Raw genomic sequence first — 21,474 nt, forward strand, 5'->3', positions numbered from 1 at the left:
ATGCATTCATGCCTGGATAAGGAAACTCAGATGATAACAAGAACATGTTCTTGTCTACAGGCCAGGAGACAACCACTTGTTTTCCTTGCAAGCCAGATTTTATAACTCCTTTGTGATGGGAAGAACAAGAGTCACTTTTCTTTAGCCTTACTCAGCATACCGGGGAAATACATTGGTTTTACTTCCCACAGTGCATAAGCTTCTTGCTCTTCCACCAAGTTCACTTTCTGTCCGGGCTTCTATTTCCTCACAGGATATCAAATGCCACACACACTGCAGGCTTGCACAGAGTTGTTGGCCATGAGATGTACAGAAGACTAACAAGAACGAGGACCAAGGGTTGTGGACATGGACAAAGCTGATGCAGAAAGGCAATTACTGCATGGCAGAGGCATGTACCTGGCAATGAAAGAGCCCTCATGCTGAGGTTTGGCCCCTTGAAACACGTAACATTGCAAACATTCATTTGCAATTCAGTGAGTAGTAGTTCATCACCTTAATTTGAATGAAACACTAATGAACTGGTCTGAATATACATGTTTGGTTATGACTATCCCCTGAAAATGCTGTCCTTACTTTGAGGAGACATGCACACCACGGTGGTAAGAAGTCAAGCACTCCCTGCATTTGGCAACACGTAGCACATAGGAAGGATGGCCAAAACCACGGTGAGCCTTTCTGGGCGCGCTGTTACTGACCTTGTTCAGGTCTTCATGCTCAATAGCGAAAACACAGTGATTTGCCGAGCCTTACAGATTTCTAATCCAGAACACCCTGACTCAACAGGGCACTCATCCTGAGGCTGAAGTATAAAAATCAACTTTTCCAAGACCAAATTTGACAGATTCAGAATACCAACTTAGTAGCAAGTAAAAAAAAAAAAAACCACAAACAAAAAAAACCCCAAACACACCAAAACCACAAAAAAACACAAAAAACAAACCAAAAACCGCTTAAGCAATGGCACTCCCCTACCGGTTGCTCAACTTGGAAATGTCTCTGAAATCCAATTCAAGATTCAAACCTTACCAGAGCGTGATTGAGTCATTTCAGTGTTTTGTTGTTCACAACGTACTTCAAAGTAACCCTTGGCATTCAGTACTGCTTCATCACTTAATTTTGCTACTAAATCAAGGAGGTCTCTAGTTAGTCACCTCATACCAGAAAGACTCTAATGCACTAGACTGTATGAAACATTTTCTCCTCCTTTCATCCCGCCATAAGACGAACGACAGCACAAGCAATTCCTGTAGCATCGTAGCTGTGCTAGCTCTCAATAAGATGTTGAATGATACCTCAATAGGAAAGAAATCAGGACCAGTATTACAAACTTTCACAGTTCCAATATTATTCTAGTTTAAGGAGCTGAAGAGCTTTAATAAAGACTCAGAGGTGTTATAGGTCAAACTAGAGAATTCTCCTCTCCCCACTTTACTTGTGGCTTTGTGCTCGGTCTGGCTTTGTATGGATCTCTCCTGTACTGCTGAAAGATCAGCAGAAGTCATTACCACGTGCAGCAGACTCAGCAATCAATGTCAGGACCTATACACATTTTTCCCCTCTCAAAGTGTATTATTGTGCTCAACATCTCAATGATCATGAAACTGGCAACAAGATATTTACTTTGATCAAGGTGTTTATTGCATCTCAGAGGGCACACATGCACTGGGGTTTTTTGTTTTGTTTTTTTTTGTTGGTTTTTTTTTTTTTTTTTTTTAACTGAAATACAAAGAAGAGCCATTTTGAAATTAGCTTTTTATAGAACTTTCCCATTACGGTGTATGTTATCCCCACAGCAAATTCAGATACAACCACTTTTAATGGTACCATACATTGATTAAATAGTTCATTTGAAAGACTTTAGGTGAATATCTTTCCAACCCGATATGCCTTTACAGAGAACTGCCAAGCCACTTGTAACACTGATCAACAGTGACCTCATTAAAGAGTCAAGATCTTACGCCAAGCCATCAGCAGAAACAGTATGAGAACAAATAAAAATTAAAGAAACACAGTATGTACAGTAAAGGGCATGGATCTCTGGATCAGAATTAAATCTAATCACCAATAGTACAAAAGCTACTCACAGCGCATTCGGGGCAATGGAGTAAACACTAGCCTAAGGCATACACAGGTAAGCACTAAATTAAGAGATGTACGTAAGAACTGAACAGAGATGAGTAACATCACTTGTAATGTTTTGACTACAGATATACCAAAGAGTGCTCTCGTATTTGAAATCCCTTAATGCCAGCAGAACTATGGTTGCTTTTTCCAACTACATGGAGAGAAACTGACCCTTTACTTATTTTCAGTGCATTTAGCAAGAACTGATAAATATGCCAATTTTAAATGCAAAAACTTAAATAATTAAAATAGATTTTAAAATAAAACCAGCAATAAATACGGTATTCTTTCAGATATGATTTTTCATTCTTGGTAAATCATCGAAAAAGTATTTGTTATGGAAGTTTACCTCTATATTACTTTAAATTATCTTAACATATACAGTGCCACAAAAATAAAACATTTTTTCACGACAATTGAGATTCCTGTGACTGGAAAAAAAAAATGTATTCCACACAATTTCATAAGTACTTTCCTTACTATCTGGTATTATCACACTATGTTTCGTAACAGATAAAGGAGAAATTGAGTCTTAGGGAAATTTTAGGTGTCCTCAAAAAGTTATATACATTGAAACCTTCAAAAACCACAGACATCGCTCCAAATGGCTCACCAAACAACAGCTGCATAATCTGCCCCTGTGGGATAGGTTCAGAAAAGCACTAGAAGGCATCAGAAACATACATCCATTGTTTAAATTGTAAAACACAAATAACCCAAGTACACAAATTTCGAGAGTAGGGATAACAGCTAAGGTAGTACACATTCCTAATGTTCACTTTCACAGCTGTGCTACACGTTTCAGGAGGAAGAGAAAGTCTGAGTAAGCACTGGGTTTGGTACTGGTGGCTCACTTTGAAACTCTGAGCATCTGTTTGTAGACTCCAAACTCACATTTTTATCATCCAGTCAGAAAAACTGCAGCTGTGAAAACAGAAAAGTATTAGATGAAAACTGGAATAATGAGTTAGATCAAGCACGTTCTAGAAAAAGCACCAAATCTGCTCATCACTTCATACCTCAAAGGAGTTATCAGTTTTTAGTGAAGCACCAGTCTTCCCACAGACAGTTATGAATCTGTCTACTACAAACCCAAGTCAAAAGCAGTGAGTCCTAGCAATGAAGGTGCATCTCCACTCCTGGCCATCTCTACCAAGCTCCAGTTACACCTCCCTGGGGCTGGAATTTGCAGAAAGGGGAAGTGGGACTGGGTGGTGTCTGCTAAGAGCAGCCTGATCCTATCCACTGCTGCTAGCTCCAGTGCAGAAGAGGCTTAGAACAAGTCCTAGAATTAAGCTCTAGGTAGAAGGAAAAGGGACTTATGAAGAAGGCTTTGAAGATATGTAATGATTGTCCCCTCCTCACCTGGCAAATTATTTTAGTCTTAATTAAAAAATGCCTACCATACTTCTACATTATTATTTTTTAATTGGCTTAAGTGTTCAATTCAATCTGATGTTCCTATTTGGCCCTCTTCACATCCTTCTCCAACAGTTTTTGCTTTTTTTTCCTTCCATTCTGCAGTACTGTTTTTTTGCCTCTCCTCCCTCTTTTCCTTTTATTTACTCTGTTCTTCCTCACTGTTGTTCTACACAGCACTGCTCAGGACCTCATGCCTTAACATTCAGAAAAGCAGTGCCTTGAAAAATTGTATGGTGGGGGAGAACATTAGCTGACAGCAGTTAAGAGATGCAAACAACCTTCCATGATGATCAGGATACCTAAGTTTTTCCTCTTTTGATCCTTTCACATCTATGATACCAAATCTGTTTCCACACCCACAAGACTGGGACAAGCCTCTTTGCCCCCAGTATTTGTACTCTGTTATGATTCTATTTGTTTCATTATTAATTTCAGGAAAAAAAAAACCAAACATGAACCCTTGGATTGAATGGAAACAAGACAAAAACCAGAAGTTATAGATTGAAGACAACTTCTCCTGGCAGTCACTTTTGGCAAAAAAAGTAGCCAAAAGTCAAGCTTTCAGGCTAAAATTAAGAGTGTGGACAGAGAATTCAGGTTTCTGTTTAAGCCACCACATTATCAGTGCATGTTTCTACCTAGCTTTGCATCTACAATTTTATCAGTCATATTCAATCTACCAGCCTAATCAACATCTGTGTGCCAGACACATACCACAGCTTAACATGCTTAGGCAGGCAGTCACAGAATACCTTATCGTTTACAAGAAATCCTTGATGTTAAGATCCGCTAATGGGTCCTTTGTTGGAGGTTTCTTGGGACTCTGAGTAGCAGGAGTTGGGCTTGGAGAAAGCTAACAGACGCCAGCCAGGAAGGCAGAAAAAACCAAAGCAGACAAGGATACACAAGCATTAGGTAGATATAGCTGGTTCCCACACAAGCACATTGCAAGCATACAAAATTCTAAATTTTCCTTAAGTTCAGTGTGTTGCCATTTTGCTCAAGCATTGTTTAGACTCCATCCTTACTACAGGGCTAACAATGTTTGGCTGGTTTAATGGACACTGCTACAGAAACTGCATATACTAATTAGCATAGCTTCAAATCACTCTCTCCCTGTAAGACAGAATGGTGTTAGAATCATCAACCCAGACAGAAGTTAAGCAATTGTTAGATGTTAAACACCAAGGTGCAGAATAAGCAGAGTGTGCGCTGCAGAGTATGTCTGAAAATCCCAGCGACTGGCATTTAAGTACAAGTTGTTCTACGTTGGTAGTGTAAATAACAGCCGGAAGTGTACCACCAATGTGACTATATTATACTCTGTTCCTGCTCGGTAGGTATAAAAATCATCAGTTATTCCACAGAAAGTGTCAGTTTTTCAAGTTCCATGCAACCCTTTTCACTATGGAGCCAAATATTTCTCCCATCCTGACCTTACTCGCCTCTGCCTCCACCTTACTCAAGCAACCAGGGGTTTTGCACTGAAAGAAACCCAGCAAGCTACCAGTCTAAACCAGTTAAATTTCCATTTACTGAGAAACAGCTGTCATCCAAGAACTTGAGACCTTAGCTTGTTCATAAGAAGAACAAGCTGTTCTTTTCTGAAGAATCCTCTTGGTGGGCTGGGAAGGAAGATGCAGACTGCAGCTCTACTAAGTGTTGACAAACTCTGAACAGAATAGGAATGCCCATCAGCTCCACTTTGAGCTTTACTCAAATCTCCCCCAAAACAGATCTTGGTCATAGTTAGATGTAGGAGACTTTAAACCTGTTCTATTGGTCTTGTACAAGGGAATTGAAAAAACAAAAAAAAAATCAAGGTGGTTCATGTGATCTGTTGCAAATCAATGGTTAGCTTGGACAGGCGTACTCTTCACTGTGTAAAAAAATGGCTGGATGGCCAGGCCCAGAGAGTTGTGGTGGATGGCGTTAAATCCAGTTGGGGGCCGGTCACAAGTGGTGTTCCCTGGGGCTCAGTACTGGGGCCAGTTCTTTTAAATATCTTTATCAATGACCTGGACGAGGGGATCGAGGGCACCCTCAGTAAGTTTGCGGACAACACCAAGCTGGGCAGGACTGTTAATCTGCTTGAGGGTAGGAAGGCTCTATAGAGGGATCTGGACAGGCTGGATGGATGGGCCGAGGCCAATTCTATGAGGTTTAAGAAGGCCAAGTGCCCGGTCCTGCACTTGGGTCACAACAACCCCATGCAGCGCTACAGGCTTGGGGAAGAGTGGCTGGAAAGCTGCCCAGAGGAAAAGGACCTGGGGGTGCTGGTCGATAGCTGGCTGAATATGAGCTGGCAGTGTGCCCAGGTGGTCAAGAAGGCCAACAGCATCCTGGCTTGTATCAGAAATAGTGTGGCCAGCAGGACTAGGGAAGTGATCGTGCCCCTGTACTCAGCACTGGTGAGGCTGCACCTCAACTGCTGTGTTCAGTTTTGGGCCCCTCACTACAAGAAGGACATTGAGGTGCTGGAGCGTGTCCAGAGAAGGACAACAAAGCTGGTGAAGGGTCTGGAGCACAAGTCTGATGAGGAGCGGCTGAGGGAACTGGGGTTGTTTAGCCTGGAGAAAAGTAGGCTGAGGGGAGACCTTATCGCTCTCTACAACTACCTGAAAGGAGGTTGTAGAGAGGTGGGTGTCAGTCTCTTCTCCCAAGTAACAAGTGATAGGACAAGAGGAAATGGCCTCAAGTTGCGCCAGGGGAGGTTTAGACTGGATATTAGGGAAAATTTCTTCACCAAAAGGGTTGTCAGGCTGCCCAGGGAAGTGGTTGAGTCACCATCCCTGGAGGTTATTTAGAAGACGTGTAGATGTGGCACTTAGGGACATGGCATAGTGGTGGACTTGGCAGTGTTAGGTTAACGGTTGGATGCGATGTTAAGGGTCTTTTCCAACCTAAATGATTCTATGATTCTAAGTCAGGCAGCTGATACTATAAGAAATCTTTTGCAGTCCTACAACTAGAACTGAACTGAGATAATGCATACACACAAGCTACTTTCTAAAGAAATGGAGAGCAACTAAAGATTCATCTAGCAGTAACACTTACCTGTACACTAGGGCCAGTGGCAGCTCCAAACGGTGGCCTCATCATAGGCTGCCCGTACATAACTGGCTGCTGGGGCATCATGGGTACGCCTGTGCCTGCTGGGGGCTGTAAATTAATGCAGTGTGAGTAGGGTTCTGGGTGAAGAATGGAGAGCAGCGTAACAAAAGAGACTCACCATCCCAAATGCTGGTCCTGGCTGTGGGACAGGTGGAGTACCTCCTGTGGCAGGAACAGCACTTGCTGGAGGCACAGCTCCCGTCTAAAAAAATTTTTTTTTTAATTAAAAAATGCAAGAATGTCTGTAACACCAACTATCTGGAAACTGCACGGAATCTCCAGCATTCTCAAAGTTTTTCTGGTAAGTAGGACTGCTATGTAGCAGATAATAACTAACCTCAAAACCACAATGCTTCAAAGAATAAAGAGAGCTGAATGAGTCCTTACGCTGATGCTCAGCTTGCTTTTCATAAGAAAGCAAGGGTGACAGACTCCATTCTCTTCATGAATGAAGTCCATTTACTGAATAAAACTCAAAATAGGCCCAAGAAAATATGTACTCTCCTCCTCCTTCTACATAGTGTAAACAAGCATCCCAATCTCATAATGGATAGCCAACACACTATTGCACTTGTTGTAGCACTGTATTTTAGTAAAAGCTTAAGCAGATTGTAAAGCTAAGGGAAATAACTGCTATAATTAGTTTCCAATTAAAAAGAAAAATTATTTTTATGCAGTGAGATTCATTTCAGTTAAAGAATAAGTTTACACACTTAAGCCACAATCTCAACCATTACATACTTTACTAAGGAGAGTTCAGTTTATCTTGTTACGCTTTTCATTCACATGCTTAACTTGTTATGATTTTCATTCAAATAACACAAGGGAAAAAAAGCTGATCTTTCACTAGGATTCAGGAAGAGAACTGTTAGGTTAGTAGTCTGACTGGATATACAGCACAATAGCATCTTTGAACAAGGCCACCCCGCTTATCTAGCGGAACCTACACATCATCCCTTTTGGTTCCCCTGTCTCTAACTTCCCATGCACAGTCTCCTTATGGCCTTGAAAGCGTTCAAGTCTCTCCTTTTCACAAAAGTATATACAATCCAAATTATTATCAACTCTGAGGAGAGGCAGGAAGCATTCAAGGAAGGGATTTAAAAATGGTAGTAGGATTTTTAGGAATCTCTACTGTTATCGTATGGCCTAAGTATATTGGCATAATTTCTGAAGCTATTACAGAAGCTGTAGGGTCATGCCTGAGCCTCCACATCCTTACTGCTTACCTTGAGTCAGTTATATCCCACTGCACTTGGAAAGCAGCTAGCACACTTTCAGTTCAAAGGACAGTGTGTCTCTGGAGATATGTTGGAATTACTCACTGCACAGTCCACTTCTGCAAATGCTGCATTTAGTGCCCTCGGTTGATCCTTGCTTCCAGACTAAAATATGCCAGTTTCTTAGGAAACTGGAGCCAAGTCAAGATAACCTGTTCCAGATTCATTAATCAGCAAACACCCTACAGTTTCTGGCTAATAATTATGAACCTTTTTTTCCAGTCTGAAAGTTTTCTGGGGAGCATTTCAATTAAAAGCTGTACTGCGCTAGCAGCACAGCTGTCCCCAAACTAAAACCAACATCTGGACACTTAGGTATGCAAAGCAAGGACTAGAAAGACACAGATTAATGACATCGGATGCAGTGATCTGACTGCAGCCACAGGAACACATTGTAGCTCAAAATCCAGTCAGGCAGATGCCAAGAAAGTGGCTGCACAAACTGAATCTGCTTTTACCTCAAAGCACTAGGGTCACTCGAGGGAATGGGCTTTTATGAAATTCTGCTGATTTTAATCCAGAAGGTGAAAGGTCACAAGTAAGGGAAGAAGTGACCAAAACTTAAGTGGTTCAACAGTGATGTGAAGGAAAGTTTCATTTTGGTCTCCACATTTATTTTTCCTGCAGATCTGGTTTTCTTTGGTTTCAAAAAATACCTAAGTGCATGATTTTGAAGAAATATATATAGCACCCATGTTTCGTGAAATGCTATCAAAACCACTCAGCTTTCCAGAAAGGCTAGTTACTTATCAGATGGTAAAACTACTACAAGATCAGTCTGATGTTACAGAAGTCAGAAATTTCAGGTAGGACAAGTCATCAGACAGTTCACACCCAAGTAAAGCAAAGACAGTTTGAAGCCATTATTTTCAAGCTTACAGCATAGAAATGGTTAATCACTACTACCATATTCAACACATTGCCTGAGAATTGTCTGCTGGACAGACAGTCCAAGAGCAGCCATGTTAGGTAGCTTCTTGCTAGTTTCAAGCCAGCGGTAATAACTGTAGCGCAGGTGAAGTGTTGTTAGTATCTTCGAGTTCGGTAAGTACGTACAATAAGAGATCGAAAAAATTCACTTACACTGCACAGTATTGCCCAGCCTTTCTATTAAGAAAAAAAGTTGACGTTACAACTAATACATTCAATGAAGTACCAAGTTGAGGGAATTCTTGTATCTTCCATAAGGTTAAGGAACAAGCTGGAACATGCTTAGAGTCACATTAACATCTGGATGTGGCAGCAGGAACTGGACTGCCAAGGGGGAGCATGACCAGTTCTTTCTTTCCCCTCCCATCCCAACTTTTTTCAAATGGAGGCTGTTTTATGTCCTGTTTGACTTTGATGAGATGAGGTATGACCCCTCTTCAGATTACTCTTGTAGCTTATTCATTATCAAGTTGCTCTTGTGCCAAATTTAGATTTTTAGCTCAATTTAACCCTCTTCTCAAAGTCAGTGCCTTCTGATACATTTTACAGGGCAATCTTACCTTTTCCAACAGACTGCTTTACTCTGCTAAACAAGCTACCCACTTCTAATCTAACATCAATCACCTGATCAGTATGAATACTGTGTAGTCTTTTGACTTACTTCATTCACAGAAGCTTGAGAAAAACCTGTTTATTTTCTCTCCTTCCAGTACTTCAGCTTTGGATCAATACTGTTGTCTTTTGGGCAATCGACCTGGGCCTGGTGCTGGCAAGACCTATACGGCTAACCACACACTTGGAAATGTCCACAGATATCAAGTGTACATGTAGAGTAACATCTTGATACATACGCTCGTGTATTTTCATTGACCTGAACTCAATGATTTATTTATGCCAGCTGTATCATTTATACATATCATTTATACAGATATCATTATATCTATGTCATTTATACAGAGGCAAACTCTTTAGCTGAAGTAGACAGGAGCAGTGCCTACACACATGCTTGCACAGTCTCATAAAATATTGAGGTTTCAATACCAGTGGTATCAATGGATTAAGCACCTACCAATGGACCACTTGGGACACCACCAGTTGACCATGTTGCGGGTGCTACTTTTGGCTGCCAGTTGGCTCCTCCTGTTAACTTTTTCTCTCCGGCATTCCACTGAAGGTCTCCCCTAATAGAGAGAGACAGAGCTATTATTTACATACCTTCACAGTGAAAGTGAAAACCCATTGCAGTATACATTAACGTTAGGCTTGCAGCTACATTAGTTTATGGTGTATGCAGTTTAAATTATTAACAGAAGGATACACTTTTAGTGCCACTCAGTTTCAAGGGTTGTTAGCAGTAGACACCAGTACACTCTATACTGAACTCAGTTACTTCTTATGGCCTTTGTAGTGAGAATTAAAGAGAAGTTTTACTTAGTATTGACCGAAGGTAACATATTATTGCATATACCCTTGCAAAGTAGGAAGAGGGACTGCTACTGCCTATTCTACTGGGGCCAGGCAGTAGAGCTGCCTGCTAGAAGTCTTTGAAAGGTCATTTCACTGCTGGAAATCTTGCTCAGACAGCTGAAGGAGGAAAGCATTCAGTTCTGAAAAAAGTTGATAGATACAAGAGAAACAAATCATTCATAGAATAAAAGAGCTGTTGCAAAACCAGGTTTTGTTAGAGGCTGCTCTATCCAGAATAAGATACACCACTTGAATGAAGTAGATCGAAGGAAGCCAAGTTTTGGGGATAAACCTCATGATGTGTTTATACATATCCCTCTTATCATCTCCACAGAAGCACAAAACATTTTGAAGTACACACATCATAAACTGGTCTTGCATACAGAGGAAGACTCAGCACAGAAGCAAGCAGTTAGATTAAGAAGATACATTAAAAAAATAAATGCAATGCTGTAAATATTTCTTCTTGCAAAAAGAAGCTTTTCACTGCATGGAATGAACTTCTTTTCTATTTTATAAGTATTCCAATGCCTACACGATAAGCACATCCAGCGTCTGTAAAAAGATAACAAAACTATTACATATTAGCCTAGATTACTGAGGGGAGCTATACAATTTATTATCTGGACTATTTGTTCATTTTAAGTTGTTTGGAAATCAGCTATCCAATATGAAGACAGTAATTTACAGAAAAAAAATTTCTAAGACTGAGATTAAAGCCAGCAAGTTTAAAAGCTATGTCAGGAACATCTAACCTTAATTATTCAGTGAACCTGTATAGAATAGAATACTTTTTCCAGAATTTTTCTGAACTGATTTTTTGGGGGAGAGGGGGCACATAAATTCATTGATTCTTAATAAACACTAAAATAGATGTAAGACTATACAGCAGAGTTGAAAACTTTTTTTTTTTTTTAACCAAAGTTGAACTTACTTTTTTGAAGTGGTACCAGAAATTCCAAGATCTGAAAATTGTAAGAAAAAAGGAAAAAGTCATGTGTTTAGTAAATTAAAGCATGTCAAAGTAACAGCTCACATTTCATTGCACATGGACTTATACAGAGTAATAAAGTTTTGACTGTCTTCATTTAGACAGCATCAGAGGACTGGCCATATCTACCCCTTCTTCAGGACAAACTCTTGAGGAACCCTGCAGATGTCTTATACTTGAGAAAGCCATTTTTGCTACATAAGCAAACCAAAGTAACAATATATTTAGGTCTACAAAACGCTAAGTTATATAAGAGCACCTAACTATTTACCATGAATGACAACACTAGTTTCTGTTCCTCATTATACATATGGAAATAAAAAGCTATTTTTCACATACACATAAACCTGAATGTTACCTGGAAGTTTTGCACTGTTTTATCTGCTTTATCATACATGGGAACTCAAAGTAGTTTCCTTAATTACTCTTTGGAAGAAGTTTTAAGCTAAGTTTTAAAGAATACTCTTCTCACATGACGAGTACAAGTCCTGTAAGTCACAAGCTGCTGTTTGATTTTCTCCCCCAAACCTGGATATGACCAAATGACTTGCAGAAGAGGTTTCAAGTATTTAACAGTCCTGCTGACTTCTAAGCATGGTAGTTTCCCCCCACACCTAACAGAAGAGTATGCATCATAAGATCAGTTATATCTTTGCTGTGGTGTGTTTACATATACTAACAGAGTATTCCATTTATATAATCCTCCAAAGTACAACGTCAGTAGTATTACACCTTAGCCTAGGTGGGCCTCTTAGGTTTTTCAGGGGGCTGCAGCTACTGACCTCCAGTTATAAAGGCTCTAGCCCTTTTCCTACTACAGGAAAGAGAACATTTTTTAGTTCAGCATTTCAGGAGCATTTTGGACAGTTCACTGTCTGAGAGAAGGTCTGTTCTTGGCTGTTGTGCACTCCTCACCCCACTGCTCTCATTAAGCAAGAAGTCAGCTATTTGTGTCCACCAGCTTTTCTGCTTGAATTCCGCAGTGCCATCAGATGCTTTGGACAATTTTCACCTTTCCTTCTGTTGTTACACAGGGGCACATCCTTTAAGAGTCTGATGTGCCCCTGAATGTACCCGGGATGTTCACACGTTACAAATCATACCTACCAAACAGGTCCCATTATTTGATTCAGATCCTGGGCCCAAAGAGGGACGAGTTATGAAACCAGACTACCAGCTATGTGAATCAGGCCTTATTCCTGCCTGTAGCTTCCCTGATCTCTCCAGGGAAACAGGAGGACATATAAGCAAGCGAAAATAGACAGGTATTTGGCTCCATGGAGAAGTAACGTAGTTGTATGCCACACCACTTAAAACCAAAATTTGTCACTTACTGCCTACTAAGTTTGCAAGAGACGAATCAAGATCACTTCCGAGGCCTTTGCTTGCTGCTGAAGCAGTGACTGTTGCTGTGGCTGAAGGTGCTATAGACTGACCGGAAGGAACCATAGTTGGCATAAGAAGATCACCTAAGCCATCAAACACTGGAAGTGAAAGGAAAGTGGGTTAGAACAGCAGCTGTGGTAAGAAAAACACTACCTGCCACTTTGTTGTTGCTCCAACGAATATTGCACAGACAATCACGTCACAAGTCTTACCAAAACACCGTTTGACATTAAAAGTAATGCCAACAAGGGCATGCATGTCGTTTTACTAGATATTGAATGTACAGTAATCCTAAGAGCTGTACCGATGAGAATTGATATGAGAAGACATGCCTAAAAGGACTTTAATTGGAGAGTTGAATCTACATAGATACAGCACCACTTCCACATGACACTAGTCTTCTTATAGCCATCCTTAGAGAGATGTCAGATGCACACACGTGTCAGGAGATATTCATTTAAAGGTTTTTAAAATGAACATCTTGCAGCAAACACCAGTCAGAATTACTGTGGCAAAGGCAGTCTTTATACCTTGACATCTTACAGCAACAGGATTGAAAGTCTCAAGATGTTACTATTCACTCGCAAGCAGCAGGGAACTGGGAAAACCTACTAACATCTTATGAGATCAGAAGGAACCAGAACCACCCGCACTGACAGAGCTAGCCTCCTTAGTCCAGTCATCTAACTCAGAAGTTCATTTTTTAGATCCCTTGAAGTCAAACCGCCTGGTACATCTCATGCCAGCGTTCTATCTTCTGATCTGTATTTGAGGTACATGCTAATGTTAAGTCAACAGGAAGGGGTAGCATGTGCACCGGCAAGCAACCAAATAACCAAGCAGCAGTACTACTTCAACCTTTTTTTCTTGTACAGTTGCAGAACTCACCAATTTTAAGTTTGTAGCAAGGACCCAGCATGGAAAATATAGAATGGAAGAGATACAAACAAAATGACAGCAGTGATGAAAGTTTAAGCTTACAGTCAGGCAAAGAACACAACCTCAGTCTCCGTTTTGTGTACCTTCAGGTGCCATGCAAGCTCAAGAACAGCTTCAGCAGCAGCAGCAGCAAGATGACTTGCCTATATACTTGATTTACAGAATAGTGTTTTCCTTGCATAATTCCTGATTCATGCAATCAAGCACATGCAAGGATGATGTTCACACTAGTTTGTTTTTTACTGACATGGTAGAATAAAAAAGGGTACAAAGAGCTCTTGGGCACACACCAGCCTAAACACCACCCTGAGTTCTTCCAGTAGAGAAGGAACAGGGAAATCACTGATGCTGCTTGTACTCAGAGCCTAAATATGGTGTCATTAACTCATCTAACATGTAAAACACATTAGAAAGTTCACAGGAAGAAACCCTGTGGCTCACCTGATGCATCAAATGAACTGCCAGTCGTTGGAGCTGTTGTCCCAAAAGCTGCATCAAAGTTAGGCTGTAGTAAGCTGGTTTGAGCTGGAGTGACTGGGGATGGTGATGGAGAAGGAGCAATAAAAGAACCTCCAAAGCCTTGAAAAAGCCACATAAGAGAGGTATGGACATTAGAGTTGGGCTGTGTTTAACAAAAGTTCAATCGATAGAAGGCAGAATGATAGAGACAATTCTTACTAGACCATCGTAAATAACTCAGTACTACACAACCATCTTTGGTATGCCAGGTATGACCCAGGGAATTTAAGAGTCGCCAATAAAAATGTTAATGTTTGTTATTCAGATTTCTGCAGAGGCAGACCAACGGAGTAGAGAACACAATTCTTCTAAGTAAGTAATCTCACAGGCAGAATGCAACAAACAGGAATTAGTTCAGGAAAAAGAGAAACAGAGGACTAACTTGAGAAAAGCATATGATCACTCATCAACTACTTTGGAATCTCAATTCAGAAGGCAGTGTTTTACTAATTCAGTTTAGCCTCTCTCACCATCTTAAAACATCCTGGCCTCCCTCATCAAGATGTCTTCAAGCTGCTGCCGCCCCAACCCCCTCCTCCCAATCCAAAGCAGGACCAACAGCATCCACAAGTGAACTGCTTGTAGGCTAGAGAATCTCCATGACCAAGGTTAATGTACATATTATTATAAACCCTATCTTTATATAAAATAAACCCTACTCATGGAGATTCTCTAGCCTACAAGGATTGCACTCCCATGCTTGACTATTCTTAAAATCCCTCCCTTGCCCACGATATAATTTGATCTCCCTTGCAATTTAAGCTTATTTGTATTATCTACAGACTCTGGAAACTGATTAAATATGCAAAGACTTCATCAAAACGAGACCAGACATATGACACTTTCTCAATTCTCTTTAGTCTACAAGCCATTCCTCTTATTCAATCTCTTGTTGACAGTGATGTCCGAGACCCCTACGCTACATCTTCAGTCTCTCAGTCTTGTTTTTCCCCAGCTGCCCTTGCATAGAAAGGATCAGACTGAGCTCAGTGCTCCAACCGTGACTACACAAATACAGCAGGAAGAGCACTCTGCACAACCTGCAGGCTGTACTTTTTCCCCCTATATCAAAGTAGGAAGCATATTATTTTGCCACAGCTGAGCACAAGACAGTGATGAGCCAGCACTCTACCACTGCCTTTAGTTTCTTTTCAGGGAACATCCTGCCTTACAGACTACTGTCCTTATTTGTCCAGCTAATCATTGCTGCCTATGGACAGAAGCTTGAACATTTATTCATTTGAAATTTCTCCTTTAGATAATTTTCTTCAATTTGTAGACACCATTTTAAGTCTTATTCTCATCCAAAGTAAATACAGATCTTTTCACGTGGGTGAAATCTGAGAGATTAAGCATGATAATTTCAACAATGTGACTGCTGGAGTAAGTACCAAATACAACTTATCAATTTAGAAGAGGTCATCTATTTACATTAAACCCTTATCACTACTTTCTATCTTTTTACTGAGATAGTTTGTACCACTCTTGTTTAAGCAGTTAGCTGATTCCTTCCTTCCTCTCCTTTCTTCAGCTTTCTTTAGTTACCAGTTCAGTGGGAAAGTCAGCTTTTTAAAAATAGGAAAATAAAGAAAATTCTGAAGATTTTCTATCCACTTTTTTATCCAAACTGCTTTCCACAGTCACAGGGTGTATCGATTACAGCACATCATGCAGACATCTCACAAACACTGACAACAGCACATTTCCCAGCTATGAAATCAAGCATCTGCCAGACATTTAACTACGAGACAGACAGGCTAGAGCTCAACATAAAGAACTTATGCTCAAATTGTGAGCATCAACTATATCAAATGTTACTGTGAGATCTCAGACGTTCTCCTCGAAAACTGTGCTTTCTCAGAGAGCAAAGTAAGACTAAACACCAAACACTTAACAGATGTTGAAAGAATAAGAGAAATTTATACATGCACACTTGATGCAAGCATCAGACTTATTTACACATTAGATGATGCATATTTTGGAAGAGGAGTTAACGGTAGCTACCTGTATTCAAACCAAAGCCCTCAGCAGGGAAATGAGTGGTGTGCCATCACTGGGCCCTGGGCACCAGGCCAGCAACTTGCTGTACCACCAGCAGACAGGCTTTAGTTGTGGAATCCCTGGCCTATATGATCAAATACATTGGCCCCAGACAGAGCTGGGAGAGGACAGCAAACCTGACCATGCACTACAGGTCCAGGAGAACACAACCTGATCAGAAACACCTCATAAATTACATCCTTCAGCTGAAGCTTGTCAGGCTGCAGGCAATGACCGAAGACGCTCAGATCATAACTTAAACTGCTCCCTTCAGATGCTACCGACCAAGGGAAGCAGGAGCGGGAAGCAGAGCGGCCTGCTTTCTGCAGTCTGAAGTAAAGAGCGTTTCAAAAGCCTGTGCGAGCTTCCCTGTGTTTCTACTTCAGGGTTCTGGCACCAAGAAGCCCTTATCACCCAAATCTACAGCAAGTCACACGCTCACAGATGCTAACTCCAAATCTGGACAAATGCACTGGGATCAGAGATCTGCCCGCAGCTCTCCAAGGCCTGTTCTTGAAGCGGGTTTGTCTCGGGTAATTTAGGTTGGAAGGGACCTCTGCAGGTCAGCCAGCCCAACACCCTGCTCAAAGCTGGTCTAATCAAATCAGGTTGCCCAGAGGTTTGCCTTGACACTTCCAGGAGGAGAGATTTCACCGCCTCTCTGGGCCTCCTGTTGTCATATCTGACCACCCTCAACATAAAAATAAAAAATTTCCAGTATTTAACTGGAGTTTCCCCACCCGCATTGCCTTTTTTTCCCTATCACTATGCAACTCCGAGAAGAACCTGGCTAGTCTTCTCTGTACCCTCCAGTGAGGTAGTTCAGACACCTATAAGGCCTTCCTTTTGCTTTCTCTTCTTAAAGCTGAACGGACCCAGTTCTCAGCCTCTCCTTGTATGTCACGTGCACCAGTCACCATCTCGGTGGCCCTCCACCGAACTCACCGGTACATCTTGATCACCCGCATCAAGAGATTCTCTAATACATGCCAGAGGTCCCCTGGATTACCTGCAGCCATATTGCCCTTCCAGCACATACTATGGTGGTTAAAGTTGCCCATGAGTGCCAAAGCCTGTGATAGTGAGGCTTTCTCCAGCTGTCTAAAAAAGGCTTCCTCTGCTGCCTCTTCCTCATCAGGTGGTCTGTAGCAGACACCTGCTGTACCACCACCAGTGCTGGCCTGTCCTCTGATCCTTGCCTACAAACTCTCTTCTGGTTCATCACCTGTCCCAAAGCAAAGCTCCATGCATTCAGCTATCTGCAAACAAGTACTAATCTCCAAAGAATCAGACCAGAAGCAGGTTGACAAGATACAGGGATGACAAAGGCAGCTGACTGCAGCAATTCCTGAAGCAGTAGAGCCAGCTAAAGACCCTGTGCTCAGTTAGATCCTTTCCATTTCCTGAGTGCGAACAAGGAGCTTGGCAGCAGGGCATGACACAATATCCATGTATAAGATTCTGTTTAGAAAGTTACGTAAGTTTTTGCAAAGCCCCACAAAGTGTCTGTTTCTGCAACTACAGAAGAGAGTTCTCCCCAGCTTCAGGTGAGGTTTGCATGACGATTGGTCTTAATCCCATAGCTTTTAGCCTCTTGTGCAATTTAACAGCAACATCAGGCAGGGAAGCCATAAATATGCTTTAACAGATTAAGTTACTAGTTATCTAGGGCTTGCACAAGACCCAGAGTCAGTCTGCAGAAACAGCAGCAATCAAGTTACTGAGATGTGTTGCCTGGACATCCCCAACCACCCAATTTTAAGGTTGCTTTTATTTACACATTCAAGTAAGACTTCTTATAAGAACATGCTATTAGAGTACATACTTGGATACATATGCAAACAGTTTAATTGCACAGAAAGATCTAGAAAGGGAAATGGCTAGACTATCGTATTTATCAGCATAATTCTAGTCTTTTCTGTAGAGAGGCTTAGAAGAGTATGAAAAAAATTCCATGACATTTCTTAAGTGAGACAAGAAGAGACTAGCAACTTATTTGACAGCAGAACACTTAAGACAATAATGCATAGTAAGTATACTCGTAACATTATGCATATAAACACTTAGTACAACCAAACATTCATAAACCATGAAGGACAAGCCTTCAGCCACCATATGAAATCTGGACAATCTTAAATTTAAAACTGGATTACACTGCATGCTATACATCTGCCATTATCTAGAGTGAACAAATGCTTAGCAATATGCTGCAATGTTTACAGACTCTCTCTATCTGCCAAATAGAGATTCAAATCTACTTGGAGCCCTTTTGAATATATATAACCAAAAACAAAATAAAAAAAAATTAAAATCACCTGTTCACCCCAACTGCTTCAGGTCTGCTTGAGTGTTTAGACTTATGACACCCCTTTTATAATTTAGGTTTTGATTTAATGTGACTCATCAGATTCAGAGAGCATACTGCTGAAGTTTAAGCCATCTGGAGCATCATTCCTACTGGAATTTTAGTTACAGATAAGGATAACATAAAATATTTTGTATTGTAATGTTTGCATAAACAGGATTAGCTTCTTCCCAACATCTTTGCACCCAGTCCCCTGATAACGCACACAACTGCAAATGACTGGTATGTTTCAGAACCTACTAGTTAAAGCCTGATCTCCAGGCTTAAGCTATCCATAGGCTAACTAATACAAAGACTTATTAAAGCAATATTAAAACAAAAGGTGGTCTTCTACCTTAAAATCGTGAAGCAGCCTGTACTAAAGCTTTAGCATGCATTTACGCATTATGTCCCACTTTAAGTAGCTGCCTTGCCAACACTAGAACTGATTCAGAATGGACATACATATTGCTATTGTCTAGACTACTTCCACCTTCCTGCAGCACAACTAGGCGATGCCCACACTTAGAGCAGGTACTAGCAAAAGTGTCCTCTTCTGAGATGGCTTCAGCATGCAAGCACCCACCTGTATCAACTCACCGCACTTAGAGCAGATTACATACTGAGGTATCTCACTTATGTTATATATTTCTCATACAACGGAGCATCTCTCATGAGCATATAAAGGCAAAACATACACAGAGTTGGACTTCTGATACAGTGTAAGCTGGCATGAGAGACCTGCAGATATACAGACAGCAACTGACGTCAGGGCCCACCATACCTAGAGTGGTTAGCAGTTGCATTAAGGGCAGACTACCACTCCAGCTCAGAATTAAAGCCGCAAAGGTACAACATGAAGCTAACAATCATCTTTGAAGTTCATGAAGGAAAACCTACCAACCAATTCTACTGATAAATGCACCTTTCAGAAACATGGGGGAAACTAAGCCAAGTCTTACTCAAACCAGAAGTGCATTAGTTTCCTTTAAACCTGAGGAAGACATGCTGGGATCTAGTTCTCTACAAACTTCAAACTGGGATGGGATGGAGTCACGACTGTTTAGCACAATCACTACAGCCACTAAAATACATGGTATAGCACAAATTTTGGAGAGTGGTACAAACAAAATTCAGCTGAAGCTGCTTATCTGTAGGATGCAGACTACAACGATACAGTTATTCAACCTTTGAAATACATGTGACGGTGATGCCACATTCAGCACTAGCAGAGACCTCATCTCACCCAGTATAAGGAGAGGGTCTCTATCACTTCTATGCCCTTGTGCTCAGAAAAGCGCTCTCACATCACCCCACTCTCCTTGGCTAAATGCAAGACTGCTACCAAGTCATTCATTCAAGATCCTAACACTTAAGTGTGTAACCTGCTTCAATTAAATCAACTAAGAAACAAAGATGAATTAGTCGTAAGGAACAAGTAGCATAGCCTGCAATACTGCTTAAGGATGGCTACAGTCAGCCAAAGAAACTTTTATGTATACACTCCTATTCAGTGAACAGTACAGAAAAATACAGCTTGTGTAGGAGGCAGGAAAATGAAGAGCATGGGAAGAAGATAATCTAGGACGTGAACTTCTACTTCAGTATAGCATCTCCATTATAAATCACTGCAGTTTTAAGACATCTAAAGTACTAAGAAATCTTGTGAAAAAGAATTTCATTCCACTGCAAAAGTCCACTTACACCCAAGGAACATTAAGGATTTCAAAGACCATTTCTTACTTTTGCCTTAAAATAACAAGTTTTTAGAAGTTCTTTATTACCAGCAAGTAGGTCTGCAGAAGCTGAGGAACTAGAAGCAGCCTGGGTTGCGGGCTGGGGTTCAGAAGCACTACTTCCAAAAGCATCTAAAAGGAATTGCAGAAAGCATCAAGAAAAGGTAAAAAGTTCAGCATTAAATGCATCAATTCATCACTTATCATAAACAAAAGATGACAAAAGGATAACCACTTCATCAGAAGAAGAAAAGGAAAGGGCTTGGCCATCTTTATTGCAGAGCGGTGCCATGGACGCAAAGCTCAGGTGGAAAAAAGGAGGTGCAACAAACCAGCACTTGAAATAAACCTCTTTTCTTTTAGTTGGGCCTCTTCTCAGAAAACCCATACAAACCACAGCATTCTAGACCAGAGGGTTAAGCCCTTTGGAGATGAATGCATCGGATGAGAGATTGGAGTAATTCCAGCCAGAACCTACTGACTCACATTAAGTCTTTTTAGAGGAATATTTCACTAATGTTTGAAAATTCACTACTTCTAAGCCACGTTCCTGTTCTACAACACTCCTGGAATTGGTTGTGCCCATCCTAATTTCCACCTTCTCACACCCAACAAAGATCCTGTGATACAGATACCCAGTTTGAGACAAGTCACCCTCAAAACTTCAGCTGCTTTGAGAAACGGAACTGAGAGAAAACAACGTGACCATAGAGTTGCAAAGAAGAAAAAAAGAACACAGACTTTCATTGGACTTCTGAGGAAGAGCCATACATGCATTGACTGGAGACAGAATGGCAAGTGTCATGACAACAGAATGACCACACTGACAGCTTATTTGCAGTTCATTATTGTGCAATAAAAAGAATTGGACATGCTAGTATTAGCTGTGATGCTACATAGAAAAGCTGTGAGAAGGGGAAACGGCAGCTTTAGCAAAGCGCAAAGGTAATTAAAATGAAGTGATTCAACTCTGAAGTGGTGAGGAAAGAAAAATACCCACCACCAAATAGGTCAATCACACCTGAAGAATCCACCTTTGCTGGAGAGGCAGTGGGTAGAGGAGAGGGGGCTGCAAATGCATCCACTGCAGTAAGCATAGGATAAATAATATTTAGTATCAGCAAGACAACAATGATAGCTAAATATTTCAAAGCCACATGGGCTCCACCAGTTAGAACC

The 21,474-nt window shown here is 41.0% G+C and overlaps 1 protein-coding gene across 24 annotated transcripts in view; it reads right to left on the reverse strand.

Moving 5' to 3' along the window:
* Window positions 1-1,628: 1,628 nt before the first annotated feature.
* The window catches only part of SNAP91 (synaptosome associated protein 91), a 72,820-nt gene continuing 52,974 nt past the window's right edge, over window positions 1,629-21,474 (reverse strand). For 18 of the 24 annotated variants that reach the window (XR_012775185.1, XR_012775175.1, XR_012775184.1 and 15 more), the window contains 11 exons: window positions 21,296-21,379; window positions 20,344-20,427; window positions 14,098-14,235; window positions 12,666-12,815; window positions 11,275-11,305; window positions 9,943-10,054; window positions 9,027-9,050; window positions 6,782-6,865; window positions 6,607-6,711; window positions 4,302-5,221; window positions 1,629-3,051 (listed from right to left, as the gene is read on the reverse strand). Coding sequence is in view for 2 of the 24 variants with exons in the window: in XM_075498292.1 (XP_075354407.1) it covers window positions 4,310-4,402; window positions 6,607-6,711; window positions 6,782-6,865; window positions 9,027-9,050; window positions 9,943-10,054; window positions 11,275-11,305; window positions 12,666-12,815; window positions 14,098-14,235; window positions 20,344-20,427; window positions 21,296-21,379 (905 nt within the window). In the remaining 22 variants the exon portion in view is untranslated. The remainder of the gene's footprint in view (window positions 3,052-4,301; window positions 5,222-6,606; window positions 6,712-6,781; window positions 6,866-9,026; window positions 9,051-9,942; window positions 10,055-11,274; window positions 11,306-12,665; window positions 12,816-14,097; window positions 14,236-20,343; window positions 20,428-21,295; window positions 21,380-21,474) is intronic. The other 6 variants (XR_012775195.1, XR_012775178.1, XM_075498292.1 and 3 more) reach the window with 5 other exon arrangements.

This window comes from Mycteria americana, chromosome 3, assembly GCF_035582795.1.
Source record: "Mycteria americana isolate JAX WOST 10 ecotype Jacksonville Zoo and Gardens chromosome 3, USCA_MyAme_1.0, whole genome shotgun sequence".
NCBI classification, from domain to species: Eukaryota; Metazoa; Chordata; class Aves; order Ciconiiformes; family Ciconiidae; genus Mycteria; species Mycteria americana.